The sequence below is a fragment of the Sus scrofa genome, chromosome 13, assembly GCF_054392235.1.
Source record: "Sus scrofa isolate SSC_HxYL_T2T_F1_AM1 chromosome 13, Sscrofa_HxYL_maternal_Yorkshire_Landrace_v2.0, whole genome shotgun sequence".
NCBI classification, from domain to species: domain Eukaryota; kingdom Metazoa; phylum Chordata; class Mammalia; order Artiodactyla; family Suidae; genus Sus; species Sus scrofa.
This window is the reverse complement of record NC_139395.1, coordinates 212,649,569-212,664,386: the sequence shown is the minus strand read 5'-3', so window position 1 is coordinate 212,664,386 and position 14,818 is coordinate 212,649,569. Positions and strand designations below refer to the sequence as shown.

Below are 14,818 nucleotides of genomic sequence, written 5' to 3'. Positions count from 1 at the left end.
AAAGTATGAGCAGGTTACGGTTCCAAAGCTCATAAATCAGTTAATGGGAATATAGTTTCTACATGGAATAAAAGCATAAAGACTTCTAATAGATATTCCCCAGGAGTTCCTGCCGTGGCACAGTGGGTTAAGGATTTGGTGTTGCCACAGCTGTTGCTCAGGTTCGATCCCTGGCCCAGGAACTTCCACGTGTTATGCGTGTGGCGAAAAAATGAAAAAAAAAAAAAAAAAAAAAAAAACTCCCCAGCATCCAGATCACTCATGTCTGAATCCAGGTCCAGAGCAAAGAAAGGCCTAGAAAGTGAGACACTAGAAATAGTTCCTAATTCCTAATCCAAAATTCTCTCTCTCTCTCTCTGTTTTTTTTGATTTTGTTTTTTGGGGTTTTTTTGGCCACACCCACAGTTATTTGGAAGTTCCAAGGCCAGGGATTGAACCCATATCATAGCTCTGATGCCAGATCCCTAACCCACTGTGCCACCAGGGAACTCCCAAATTTTTCTTCTTCCCAAGATGACTGACACAAGGACCACCCGTGACTTTATAGACTCAAACCCGTTCCTCTTTCTTCCAAAAGGAACCAGAGCCTTCCCTGTGACCCCACCAGGAAAACCACACAAAAGCACAAAATTAGAGTAAGAGACAGGGAGGGAAAGCGATTTCATTAGGTCAGCTATTATTTATAAACTTAAAAACCTAAATTTCCAAAGGTGACACACTGCTCAGGCTTACAAAGTGAATAAGCAGCCGAGTTGGAGCTCAATCCCACACCTAACCCTGACCCTAACCCTAACCCAACCCTAACCCTAACCAATGTATCTTCCTCCCACTCCACAATCCAGCATTCCAGCTTCTTAGCCAGACAGCTGTTGTTCATGGCTGGGAGCCTGCGTGGCTGTGGCTGTGCTGTAGGCTGGCAGCTGCAGTTCCGATTCGACCCCTAGCCTGGGAACATCCATAAGTCATGGGGTTTGGCCCTAAAAAAGACAAAACAACAACAGCAAGACTGTCTCTTGAAGGAAACTTCAAAGATTGGAAATATGTATAACAGCAGTGCAGGAAGTTAAGTCTGGGGAAGGAAGATGCTGGTGAGTGACCTGGACTGATGGTGTGAAACACAATCACACCCCGAACATAAAGCAAAAGAAGTTTAACACAGATGTCACAAGTCTCCTGCATTCAGAGTGAGGCGCTTAACTATCAGGTCAGGGCCCTGTGCTCACAAGTACATGAGAGCTCCCTCCGTCTGTCTCTTCGTGCCTCTCTCTCTCTGCTTTTGACTTTATTTTATTTATCTATGTATTATTTAAAAGTTTATTTATTTATTTATTACTCTTTTTCTTTAGGGCCGCACCCACGGCATATGGAGATTCCCAGGCTAGGGGTTGAATCGGAGCTACGGCTGCCAGCCTACACCACAGCCACAGCAATGCCAGATCCAAGCCATGTCTGCAGCCTACACCACAGCTCATGGCAACGCTGGATCCTTAACCCACTGAGCGAGGCCAGGGATTGAAACTACAACCTCATGGTTCCTAGTCGGATTCATTTCCACTACGCCACGACGGGAACTCCTTTTGGCTTTATTTTAAAAGTAATTCCAGGAGTTCCTGCTGTGGCACAACAGGACTAGGGGTGCCTTTAGAACATATGGACACAGGTTCAATCCCCAGCCTGGCACAATGGGTTAGGTATCTGGCACTGTCACAGCTGAGGCGTCGCTCGAAACTGTGGCTCGGATCTGATCCCTGGCCTGGGAACTCCATATTCCACAGGGTGGTCAAAACAGAAAAAAAAAATGTAATTCCAAAAAAAATTGGTTATCTTATTTTTCTAGCTCAAAGTAGATCAGAGTTAGTACCAGAAGGGTGTCATAGTTGAAAGAGATAGTCTGGCAGCCAATATGCTGACAACCAGGAAAAAGAAAATAAAGTAGACACCAAAAAAAGCACAGGAATCTGATATCATTTCATTTCAACTCAAATATATCGACACACAAATAATATATAATTTCCCATGAAGGTTTTGCTATTTCAGAACACAGCAAATGATTTTCATGCTGATGACACTTAGAATCAAGCTTAGACTATGTTCTATAGACTCTGCTTAAAGGCAACAAGGAACTCGGTCAGGCTTCCTTGGTCCATAAACTTAAAAATTAAAGAAGTTAACGACTGAAGGGAACAAGCAATGAGTTGGATAATTTAGTCATGTGGTATACCCAATCCCTGATGATAATGGCAACTACATTTTGGGATTTGGGGTGTTTGGGTGTTGTTTTTTGGGTTTTTTGTTTGTTTGTTTTTGTTTTTCCTTTTCAGGGCTGCACTTGCAGCATATGGAAGTTCCCAGGCTAGGAGTCAAATCAGAGCTCCAGCTGCCGGCCTACGCCACACACACAGCAATTCGGGATCTGAGCCACATCTGCACCTACACCACAGCTCACAGCAACGCTGTATCCTTAACCCATGAGCAAGGCCAGGGATCGAACCTGCATCCTCATGGATACTAGTCAGATTAGTTTCTGCTGCGCCACAACGGGAAATCCTGTGGGGCTTTGTTTTGAGGAGCTATTATGAACCAGGGCCCATACAAAGTCCTTTCTACACAGTTTCTCTGCTAATCCCCTCAATAAGGAAATATAATTCCTGGGAGTTCCCCTTGTGGTGCAGAGGAAACAAATCCAACTGGTATCCAAGAGTATAAAGATTTGATCCCTGGCCTTGCTCAGTGGGTCAGGATCCAGCATTGCCGTGAGCTGCGGTGTAGGTCACAGATGTAGCTCCAACTCTGTGTTGCTGTGGCTGTGGTGCAGGCTGGCAGCTGTAGTTCTGATTCCGCCCCAGCCTGGGAACTTCATATGCTGCAGGCACGGCCCTAAAAAGCAAAAAAAAAAAAAAAAGTGAGCAAGAAAAAGAAATATAATTCTTCTCATTTCCCAGATTTGAACACTGAGGCTAGGGAGGGTAAACACATGTTCCAAATCATAAAGATAGAAAGAAGTACAGCTGGGATTCAAGCTAGAAATCACATGCTCTTTCCTGTACAGCGAGCTGCCTCCACAACACTAAGAGACCCAGGGAAATGAAGTATTAACTGTAAGAACCACAGCTTCTTGGCAAAGGAATTCATCACACCTTCCCGAAGCCGTAAACCTAGAACCCAACACTGTATTTGCAGAGTTCCCATTGTGGCGCAGTGGTTAACGAATCCGACTAGGAACCATGCGGCTGCGGGTTCGATCCTTGGCCTTGCTCAGTGGGTTAAGGATCTGGCGTTGCCCTGAGCTGTGGTGTAGGTCACAGATGTGGCTCGGATCCCGCATTGCTGTGGCTCTGGCATGGGCCAGTGGCTGTGGCTCCAATTAGACCCCTAGCCTGGGAATCTCCATAAGCTGTGGGAGCGGCCCTAGAAAAGGCAAAAAGACAAAATACAACAACAGCAACTGTATTTGCAACTCTTCTGCAGTCACTCTCCTTTTTCCTCATGGTTTCAAAAGATGGAACACATATTTGTGCCAGTTAGTCAAGGAACCACACACAATTTATTATGAGCTCACCTTGTACGACATCATAATAAAGATGGGTCATTTCACTACTGCACTGCCTATTTGACTATTAACCTTCAAATATTTTCTTGACCTTTTATTCAATGAAAGGTACAGAAGCATGACATTATAAAGCAAGAAATATGGGACATTCAGATGGGTACGGGTGATGTAGATGACAGCTAAAAACAAGCTGGTGAGAACATATCAAAATGCAGACTTCTCAACTGGACATTCAACCTTATAACAGTGTGATCCTGCAAATGTCACCACTTTTTTTTGAGTTCTGTATCAGAAACAAACTATCTGAAAAGTATTTCTCTGTTAGTAAGTGATAGAGCATTTCCGACTACAGACACAGGTTTTCTTTCTGCAGCTTAAGAAATTAATGTTAGCTATGCCAAGATTAATTTGTGTAGTTCATGCGTATCAGAGGGAAAAACGTACAGTTTATTGTATTTTCCAAGTTCCTTTTATCTTTGCTTTAATTGTATATTTGAACTGTCAAATTCTGAGGGAATAACATTAAAAACATTCCACAATAAAAATGTGTTTATCAACAACAATAAAACAAGATTAGCTATTCCTAGACTAATTTATTCTATAACCTTCTGATTATATAAAGTTCCAACTTACCATATCTGTGCTAAAACAGGTTGAGGTAACCCAGATTGAAAAAAAAAGTTTCTAGCTTGATCACCTGTAAATTAAATGGAAAAAGTTTCAGAAGAAAATGGCAGTTGACAGAACTCTCCTTATGGCAAAATTGCTAAAAGAGCTGAATAATTCTATAGACACTGAACTGAATCCATCTTAAAAGCTCAATAGTAAATTTGTAAGTAACAGTAAAATGAACCCATCAGCATTGACTTTAGAATGTAACACACACAAAAAAACAAAAAAACATGTATACATTCTTTTTTCTCACATGTAACTGGGTCACTTTGCTGTACAGTAGAAAATTGACAGAACACTGTAAACCAGCTATAATGGAAAAATAAATCATTCTAAAATTTTAAAAAACAAAGATTTCTAATGCACTGAAACTTCAAAAAAAAAAAAAAAAAAAGTCATCTCAAAAAGGGCCTAGCATTGCTTAGGGGTAGACTGTTCACTTTAATTAATCTTCAAGTAATTAAGATGGTAACAGTGACACATTTCAACAAAGTGCAGCTACAGAAATCCTCGAGAAGCTGATGACCCATCCTCTGCTTTATAAAAAAGTTCCCTGTCCTTCCCAATTAACTACACTTCAAGTTTCCGGTACTTCTAATATATTTATGGAGAATAAATAACAATGATTAAAAGAATCACACCAATGATTAAGAATTAATAAAGTAAAGAGAACTATGTGACAAACCCACAAATAAACAAGTCCCCAGGAAATCTAGATTCCTTTTTTTTCTAAATTCCTGAAGAGTAACCCTCAAACAGGAAAGATACCAGAAAAGGCCAAGTTCAAAAGGATCTTTAGGGACACAGCAATAAGAGGATGCCTCCCCCGCCCCCTTATTGTTTATAATCTGTTAATTTACTTAAGTTTCTCAAGCCAGTTCAAGATCAGAGTTAGGAGTTCCTGTCGTGGCTCAGTGGTTAGCAACTTCGATAAGGAGCCATGAGGTTGCGGGTTTGATCCCTGGCCTCGCTCAGTGGGTTAAGGATCCAGTGTTGCCATGAGCTGTGGTGTAGGTCGAAGACACGGCTCAGAGCCCACATTGCTGTGGCTGTGGTGTATGCCAGCGGCTACAGCTCTGATTAGACCCCTAGCCTGGGAACCTCCACATGCTGCGGGTGCGGCCCTAGAAAAGACAAAAAGACAAAAAAAAAAAAAAAAAAAAAAAAAAAATCAGAATTAAGCAAGTGTTTTTTGCTCAAGGACCACAGTCCAATGCTGCATTACTTAAAGAATGTAGTCCGATAATCTTAACCAATTCCTATCAGTGATATGCCTGCAGCAAGTGACCTGGCATCCTTTAAGGACTGCAAAAAAGCTCCAGTGCGTTGGAGGAAAAGCAACGTACAAATGCAGGCTCAAGGCTAAAGCAAAACAGGGGCAGTGCACCCCCGGTCACAGATGCCCACCCTCACTCTGCATAAGAGATTTTCCACGACATATGCACTATGATGAGTACAAATGTAAAAACAGTGACTCCAATTACCAGTAATAAATCCAGATATTGGCTTTAAGCTATGGAACTGCTGATCATGCTTTGCTCTTTCCTCTACAGTTATGGCCCAAATATCCAGGCTACCTACAAGCCAAAGAAAAGACAAAGAAATTATTCAATGAGAAAGGAAAACGTGCTCATCACACAGTTTCCATAGTACTTTAAGATTCTGTCAGTATGTTATAAATGATTTGATAAATTAACATATTTGTCCCGGAAGTTATGAATATAAAGTTAGAAAACTAAGAGTAAAGTAGGCCAGGAGTTCCCATTGTGGCTCAGCAGGCTAAGAACCCAATTAGTATCCATGAGGATGCAGGTTCGATCCCCGGTCTTGCTCAGTGGGTTAAGGATCCTGCACTGCCATGAGTCGCAGTGTGAGTTGCAGATGCAGCTCGGATCTGGCATTGCTGTGACTGTGGCTATGGCTATGGCTGGCAGCTGTGGCTCCAATTCAACCCCTAGCCTGGGAACTTCCATATAATGCAGGTGGCAGCCTTAAGGAAAACAAAACAAACAAACAAAAAAGAGTAAAGTAGGCCAAACAAACAAAAAGAGACATTGGAATAAATTCTTTTTCAAAAAAAAAAAAAAAAAAAACCTATCCTATAATCCTATAGACAGCAAAAGTATATGAAGACATAAGTTAATAATCATGACCAATTTACATCAACTCAAGCAAAAGTCTAATTTAAAACAGCATTTTCAGATGTCTTAAAGGCCACAGAAGAAAGTTATGGAAAAACGGTGCTTCATAATCAGTATCCTATGTGATGCTATGACAATCTCTCTGGGATGATAAAAATATTCAAATACTAGATTGCAGAGAGCTGTATGGTATGTAGATTATAACTCACTGAAGCTGTTTTTTAAAATGTGTATCCTAAAAAAAATAATGACAAACCACCAGGGAATGGGGTTTAGGCTCTTCTTCAGTTTCAGCTCTGGGACTGACCAGATGTCCCCTCATTTGCTAGATCATTTTCACTTTTGTGCTAGGTCTCTTCAAACAAATTCAACACATAACTCTAGATTACATAGGTAGAAGGCTCTTAAAAATTCAGATATTTTCCCAGGGAGTTCCTGGTATGGCACAGCGGAAACAAACCCAACTAGTAACCATGAGTTTGCAGGTCTGATCCCTGGCCTCGTCCAGTGGGTTAAGGATCCGGCATTGCCATGAGCTGTGGTGTAGGTTGCAGACACGGCTTGGATCTGATGTTGCTGTGGCTGTGGTGTAGGCCAGCAGCTGTGGCTCCGGTTTAGTCCCTAGCCTGGGAACCTCCACATGCCATGGGTCTGGCCCTAAGAAGCAAAAAACAAAACCAAAAAACCCCCCAAAACAGACACCTTCCCAAAAGGTGGGAAGAGGCAATATGTGAAGATGCCCAGCACACAAATAAAATGTCTACACATTGCAGCTCCCCTCTCTGCAGGTGCTGGTATGACAGTGACAGGCAGCAGCAATACTGTCTCTGCAAACACAGCTGTTGAATGCCTCGGATGTGCCGGCCACTGCATTAGACCTTAGGAATAAGTGATGACCGAGATCAAGACAGATCCGATCCCTCCCCTCACAGGCCTCACAGTCCTGCAACTTCTACTGACGCAACAGAATTCACCCCTGGAACTTATAAACAAAAGCAAAGCCCCAGGACAAAGAGAAAAAACAAAAACAAACCAGAAAACGTGCTCAGTAATTAAGAAAGGGAAGAAAAGCCAAATACACACAATAAAAACGGTAACACTAATGGTTTTGAAAAGGTTGCAGATTTCTGCACTAGAATCACGCAGGGACTTTTACAGACGTGATCACAGGGATGTGGGTTTTGCTGTCTTCCCCTCTCCATGGTGACTAGGTTACTAGATAACTGCCAAGAGAAATGCATTAATACGGCATGATCTCTTGGGGGGAAAAAAAATAAAAACCTGGCCAATAAGTAAAACTAACGTTTATAACACTTTCCTAATAACCTTAGGGCAAATTACTTGAAAAACACATTTTTATGCATATTGATGTTCCAAGAAGATAAAGTAAAACAAAAACGTCATACTTTAAATCAAGTCTTCAGAAAAAGTATAGAATAAATGATGCAGTCACTTCAACAAATAAATCGCAAACAAAAAACACAACTAGGGTACGGAGGGGGCTTCGCTAAAGAAGCACCTTGTGAGACCCATGAACTAACTGCAATGCTCTATTTTTCATTCGGATCCTGATTTTTACCAACCAAACATAACAACAACTACAACAAAATACCTAAAGCCTATCAGGGAAAACTTTAACGCTGACTTGATGGCTGAGGACATTAAGGAATTACTGTAAATTTGATGGATGTGATAATGGTATTGTAGTTGCATCTTTAAAAGTGCCATCCTTTAGAAACAACCACTACAATATTTGTGAATGAAATGATATGATGCCTGGGGGTTGCCCAAAAGAATCCAGGTAAAGCAGTATTGGCCATGAGTTGATAAGCACTGAAACTTACATGAAGGGTTATCTTATTTCATTTATGTGTATATTTGAAATTTGCCATAATACAAAGTTTTGCCATAATACTAAGAAAAATGCAGTTCTGGGTATATTAAAAAAAAGAAAATAATACAATTATAAATGTAATAAAATTCATTGATTAAAAAAAAAAAGGAAAATCTTTGAAGACTTACCACCAAAAGGTGTTGGAAACTGAGCCATGGTTCTGTTACTTTCACCTTGCTAATGGACGCCTGTAATTGAAATGCAACATTTTAAGTTTATGAAAATTTCACTCCTAGAAACTTAGAAACACACTAACATGCTGTCTTTAATGACCTGAAGACTGATACTAGAGCTAGAGGATAGCACTACAGATGCATGTTACAAACTAAGGAAGCGCTTTCATTCATCCCCTCACTGCACAGCTACTTAGTTTCAGGTGCAATGATGGACACTGAGGAATGAGGGTGAATGACTCTTCCGCAACAAGAAGCTTTCAGTCTTGTGGGTGATATTCTCAGCTCAGGACAACCTACTACATCACTAATTGTATTGTTGCACTTGGGATTTTTTTACATACATCTTTTTCCTAAACTTCTACATATACTAGTCCATCTGCTTGATGGTTATAAGAACTGCCCCCCCCCCCCCCCGCTATGGCCGTACCCTCAGCATGCAGAAGTTCTCAGGCCAGGGATTGAACCCAATGCTGGATTTTTAACCCACTGTGCCACCAGGGAACTATACAACTGCTCTTTTCATTCTTTTCCTTTTTTGTTTTTTTAAGTATACTTGACTTACAATGTTGTGCCAATTTGTGCTGTACAGCAAAGTGACTCAGTCATATATATGTATTCTTTTAATATTATTTTCCATCAGGGTGTAACCTAGGAGACTGGATAGAGTTCTCTGTGACATACAGTAGGACCTTGTTATTTATCCATTGTAAATGTGATAGATTGCACCTACTAACTCTAAACTCCCAGTCCATCTTACTCCCTCTCCCCTATCCCCTTGGCAACCACAAGACTGTTCTCAATGTGTATGAGTCTGTTTCTGTTTCACTGATAGGTAGGTTCATTTGCACTATACACACACACACACATATATTTTTTATTTTATTTTTCCTTTTTAGGGCCACATCTGGGACATACGGAAGTTCCCAGGCTAGGGGTCAAATGAGAGCTGCAGTTGCTGGCCTACGCCACAGCCACAGCAACACAGGATCCAAATCAGACTGTGACCTGCAATGCAGCTCGTGGCAATGATGGATCCTTAACCTACTGAGCAAGGCCAGGGATGGAACCCACATCCTCATGGGTACTAGTCGGTACTGGTGAGCCAAAACAGGAACACCCCACAAGTGCTCTTTTTAATGAGCACTAAATACACGCTGCCCACTGTACTCGGTGATTGATAGGTCTTATCTCTTTCCACATCACAGGTCCTATATTACCATCCCCATATTACACACAAAGAAAACGAGAATCAAAGAGGTGAAGTAATTAGAGCAAAACCACATTCTTAGTAACCAGCAGGATTGAACAAGAGCAGCAAACTCCACGGTCTGTGTTGCATTTAAAAACACACTGTCTGTAGTTGATGCCCAAAGATTTTGAGAAAGTCCGTTGGCAATGCATACTACACTAATGCCTGGCCAAAATACCACACACAAACTCAGGCTCAGAGATTTGTTCACGTACAGCCAAAGTGAAACCAAGCCAGATCTTCTCCCCAACTAAAAAAAAATCCAACCCAGAATTGCCAAAGCAATTCTGAGGAACAAAAACCAAGCAGGAGACAAAACTCTCCCAGACTTCAGGCAATATTACAAAACCACAGTCATCAAGAGAGTGTGGTACTGGTACCAAAACAGACAGACTGACCAATGGAACAGAATAGAGAACCCAGAAATAAACTCAGACACCTATGGTCAATCACTCATCAACAAAGGAGGCAAGAACATAAAATGGGAAAAAGACAGTCTTTCCAGCAAGTATTGCTGGGAAACCTGGACAGCTGCATGCAAAGCAATGAAACTGGAACACACTCTCACACCATGCACAAAAAGAAACTCAAAGTGGCTTAAAGACTTCAATGTAAGACAAGACACCATCAAACTCCTAGAAGAGAACATAGGCAAAACATTCTCTGACATCAACCTTACAAATGTTTTCTCCGTCAGTCTCCCAAAGCAACAGAAATAAAAGCAAAAATAAACCAATGGGACCTAATCAAACTGACAAGCTTTTGCACAGCAAAGGAAACCAAACAGAAACCAAAAAGACAACTTACAGAATGGGAGAAAATAGTTTCAAATGATGCAACTGACAAGGGATTCACCTCAAGAATATATAAACAACTTATAAAACTCAACAGCAAAAAAGCCAACAACCCAATGGAAAAATGGGCAAAAGACTTGAACAGACATTTCCCCGAAGACGATATACAGATGGCCAACAAGCACATGAAAAAATGCTCGACATCCCTGACTATTAGAGAAATGCAAATCAAAACTCCCATGAGATACCACCTCACACCAGTCAGAATGGCCATCATTAATAAGTCCACAAATAACAAATGCTGGAGGGGGTGTGGAGAAAAGGGAAGCCTCCTGCACCATTGGTGGGAATGTAAGTTGGTACGGCCGCTATGGTAAACAGTATGGAGGTATCTTAGAAAATTAAATACACAACTACCATATGACCCAGCAATCCCACTCTTGGGCATATCTCCGGACAAACCTTTCCTTGAAAAAGACACATGCACCCGCATGTTCACTGCAGCACTATGCACAACAGCCAAGACATGGAAACAACCCAAATGTCCATCAACAGATGATTAGATTAGAAAGATGTGGGATATATAAACAATGGAATACTACTCAGCCATCAAAAAGAACAAAATAATGCCATTTGCAGCAACATGGATGCAACTAGAGACTCTCATGATAAGTGAAGTAAGTCAGAAAGAGAAAGCCAAATACCATATGATATCACTTACACTTGGAATCTAATATATGGCACAAATGAACCTTTCCACTGAAAAGCAACTCAAAGACTTGGAGAATAGACTTGTGGTTGCCAAGGGGGAGGGGGAGGGACTGGGGTGGATTGGGAACTTGGGATTAACAGATGCAGACTATTGTCTTTGGAATGGATAAGCAATGAGATCTTGCTGTGTAGCATTGGGAACTATATCTAGTCACTTATGATGGAGCATGATAATGTGAGAAAAAATAATGTATTTTTGTATGTGTAACTGGGTCACCATGCTGTAGAGTAGAAAATTGACAGAGTACTGTAAACTAGCTATAATGAAAAAATAATAATAATAAAAATCATTATGTAAAAAGTTTTTAAAAAAGCCCAAACAATATTTTTCCTTTTGCTTAATTTAGAAATGTGGTAAATGCCCATAGTTAAAAATGAATACTAAATAGACGTGGCAAAATTAGATTAATTTAGAATTTAAAAATGACAGCCTTTGCCCTAATACTCAATTTCATCTATCCATGGAATTTTAAAATTCCAAAGCTCTTGTTGTTCTCAACCATATATTCCTAGTGTCCCCCTCACTCCCATTTTTTAAACGGACACAATTTGGTTTTGGTTTTTGGTTTTGCTTTTTAGGGCTGCACCCGCAGCATATAAAAGTTCTTAGGCTAGGGCTGGAATAAAAGCTGCAGCTACAGCCTATGACAGCAATGCGGGATCTGAGTCTCATCTGCGACCTACACCACAGCTCACGGCAACGCCAGATCCCCAATCCACTGAGCAAGGCCAGGGATCAAGCCCTTATCCTCATGGATACTAACTACTCAGATTTGTTTCCGCTATGCCACAACGAGAACTCCAACACAATTTCTTTTCCTCCTCTGATTTTCTTTATTGCATTTTGTCAGGCCTGGCAGCAGAGGATGGTTTAGAATGTCAGGTCCCTCTGTTATTTTTCGATCCTTGCCTACACTCGACAAAGATTTGGAGGTGCAGGTGGTCTGGCGTTTTACACATTTATCATAGCGAAAGCACATTTTCAGAGACAAGAGAGCTCACATGCGTGCAGGTTAAAAGAGGGCCCGGCTCATTTTACAATTGTTTTAATAACCCCATGAGGCAGATTTGAGTGGAGACCCAATTTCCCCTGCCCCAGCCCCTTAGCCATGCTTAAGGGCTGAGAGTTGTTCCATCTCTGCATGGGGCATAGTTGATCTTGTGATTGGTTTAGGGCAGGACACTTTATTTGCGTGGAGAACAGGTTATATAGAGAGGTGGGGTGAGGAATGGGAGACATTCCTTTCCTACCAGGCTGTTTAAGGTAGAGGAAAGGGCCAGAGGCTTTTGGGTTTAACCTCCTTGAAGGGGAACTGAAGCCTATAATAATTTTGCTCATTTCTTTTCTTCTGTTTTTTTTGTTTGTTTGTTGGCTGGCTGATAAAGTTTGTTTGGGGTCATTCTCTTTCACTTTTGAAGCTTTCCCCATACATCTGGTGATCCTTGGATGTGCCTTCGTCTTTAAGAGGGAGGCACTAAAAAAAGGCTCAGAAGCAGGATGGAAGTGGTGGCTGATGGATGGGCTTCTCCGTATGATGATAATCGAATATATCTAGTCATCTTTTCACTGGGAGCTGTCCGGATGCCAGCATGTGGAGGTTTTTTTCATTCAAGATATTCAGCTAGATGTGTGTTCCCGCTGGCTTCTGGGGAGGAGCGGAGAAGCGAGAAACAGGTGAGGGGCCCACACATCAGTGGGTGGACTTGTTTACATGTTCAGGCCCATTCTCACCCCTCTAGTCTAGAGCATCTCTGCTCTAGTGCTCTTCCCACCTCCCTAGGAGGAAGGGGACAGAAATAGTTACCTGTCTGGCTCAGGGCGCAGGAGAGAATGGTTCAAAAGATCTGGACATAGAAGATTTTTACATAATATTCATTTTCAGCTGCAAAATTGACCTGCACCTTTGGGAATACCAGGAACGTCCAAGCACTCTGAAGCCAGGCGCAAGCTGGCTTGACCTCATCTTTATCTACAGACACTATGTTATCTTCCTCTGAACTGAAATTACCACTCCATTCTAAAAAATTATCAGGGAGTTCCCATTGAGGCTCAGCGGGTTAAAAATACGATTAGTGGAGTTTCCATCGTGGTGCAGCAGAAATGGATCCGACTAGGAACCATGAGGTTGCGGGTTCGATCCCTGGCCTTAGTGGATTAAGGATATGGCGTTGCTGTGCGCTGTGGTGTAGGCCGGCAGCTGCAGCTCTGATTTGACCCCTAGCCTGGGAACCTCCATGTGCCGTGGGTGCGGCCCTAAAAAGACAAAAAAAAAAAAAAAAAAAAGAACACGATTAGCATCCATGAGGATGCAAGGTTCAATCCCTGGCCTTGCTCAGGGGGTTAAGGATCCAGTGTTGCCATGAGCTGTGGTTGGAGATTGCAGACACGGCTCAGATCCCACATTGCTGTGGCTGTGGTGTAGGCCGGTACCTGCAGCTCTGATTTGACACACAGTCTGGGAAATTTTATATGCCTCGGATGCAGCCCTGAAAACAAAACTGTCAGAATCCTTTGTCACTATCTTCTCTCCCGTTATCTTTTTCCTTAGGAGTTAACATCTTTTATACTCCCGACATGACTACGGCAGCCTTCAGGGAAGGAAAGACACATGTGGTCAAACCACCATATTTAACTGGAGGTCTGTGAGCCCAGCTGAGAAGCAGACTACTTCTCACTGCCAATTCCCTTTAGAAACTGCAGCTGCTATTCTGTTCTTCCACTATTTCTCATTCAATATTTTATGCAGGTAAGCTTGATAATCTTCCAAAAGATTTTAGTGTGTTTCCTCTCAATTCATCTTCCTATTTTTTGAAATTGACAATAAGTCGTATGTCTTTTGAGATTTACCTACAAAAATTATAAAACAGAATCCTAAAGCATATGTAAAAATTCTCCACAAAGTAGTCAGAACTGAAACTCAAAAATATGGGTGTTCCTGCTATGGCACAGTTGGTAAAGAATCTAACTGCAGAGGCTTGGGTCGCTGAAGCGGTATGGGTTCGATCCCCAGACCAGCTCAGTGGGTTAAAGGATCTGGCATTGCCACTGTTATGGTGTAGGTTACAGCTGCAGCTCAGATTTCAATCCCTGGCCCAGTAACATCCACATGCTGTGGGTGTGGCCAAAAGGGGAGGGAAATATATATATATATAATTGAATTCCTATATATTGGGAACAAATAATTGGCAACTGAAATTTAAGGCAAACAATCCCATTTACAATAGTGCCAAAAATATGTAAAAGCCCTGAGTACAAATTTAATGAAAGACATCCAAAGCCAGTGTCTTGCTACTAAAACTACAAAAGATTGTTGAAAAAGTTGAAGACCTAAATAAATGGAGAGATACACTATGGTGAAGAGAGATTCAATATTGCTAAAATGGCAATTCCCTCCAAATGCATCTACATATTCAACACAATCCCGATCAAAATTTGCACCAAGCTTTTTATTACAAATTGGAAGGGTGATATTGAGATTTACATGGAAAGGCAAAGGACCTGGAGTATCCTCAGCAGTTTTTCTTTTTTGACCATGCCTCCAGCATACAGAAGTTTCCAGCCCAGGGACTG

General features: G+C 41.6%; 1 protein-coding gene across 23 annotated transcripts in view; it reads right to left on the bottom strand.

Moving 5' to 3' along the window:
* The window catches only part of ITSN1 (intersectin 1), a 247,605-nt gene that overhangs the window by 168,784 nt on the left and 64,003 nt on the right, over positions 1–14,818 (bottom strand). For 22 of the 23 annotated variants that reach the window (XR_014825148.1, XR_014825152.1, XR_014825153.1 and 19 more), the window contains exons 2-4: positions 8,386–8,445; positions 5,707–5,799; positions 4,184–4,247 (exon numbers count right to left, since the gene is read on the bottom strand). Coding sequence is in view for 16 of the 23 variants with exons in the window: in XM_084992010.1 (XP_084848136.1) it covers positions 4,184–4,247; positions 5,707–5,799; positions 8,386–8,413 (185 nt within the window). In the remaining 7 variants the exon portion in view is untranslated. Of the gene's footprint in view, positions 1–4,087; positions 4,248–5,706; positions 5,800–8,385; positions 8,446–14,818 lie in introns of all 23 variants that reach the window. The other variant, XM_084992026.1, reaches the window with a different exon arrangement.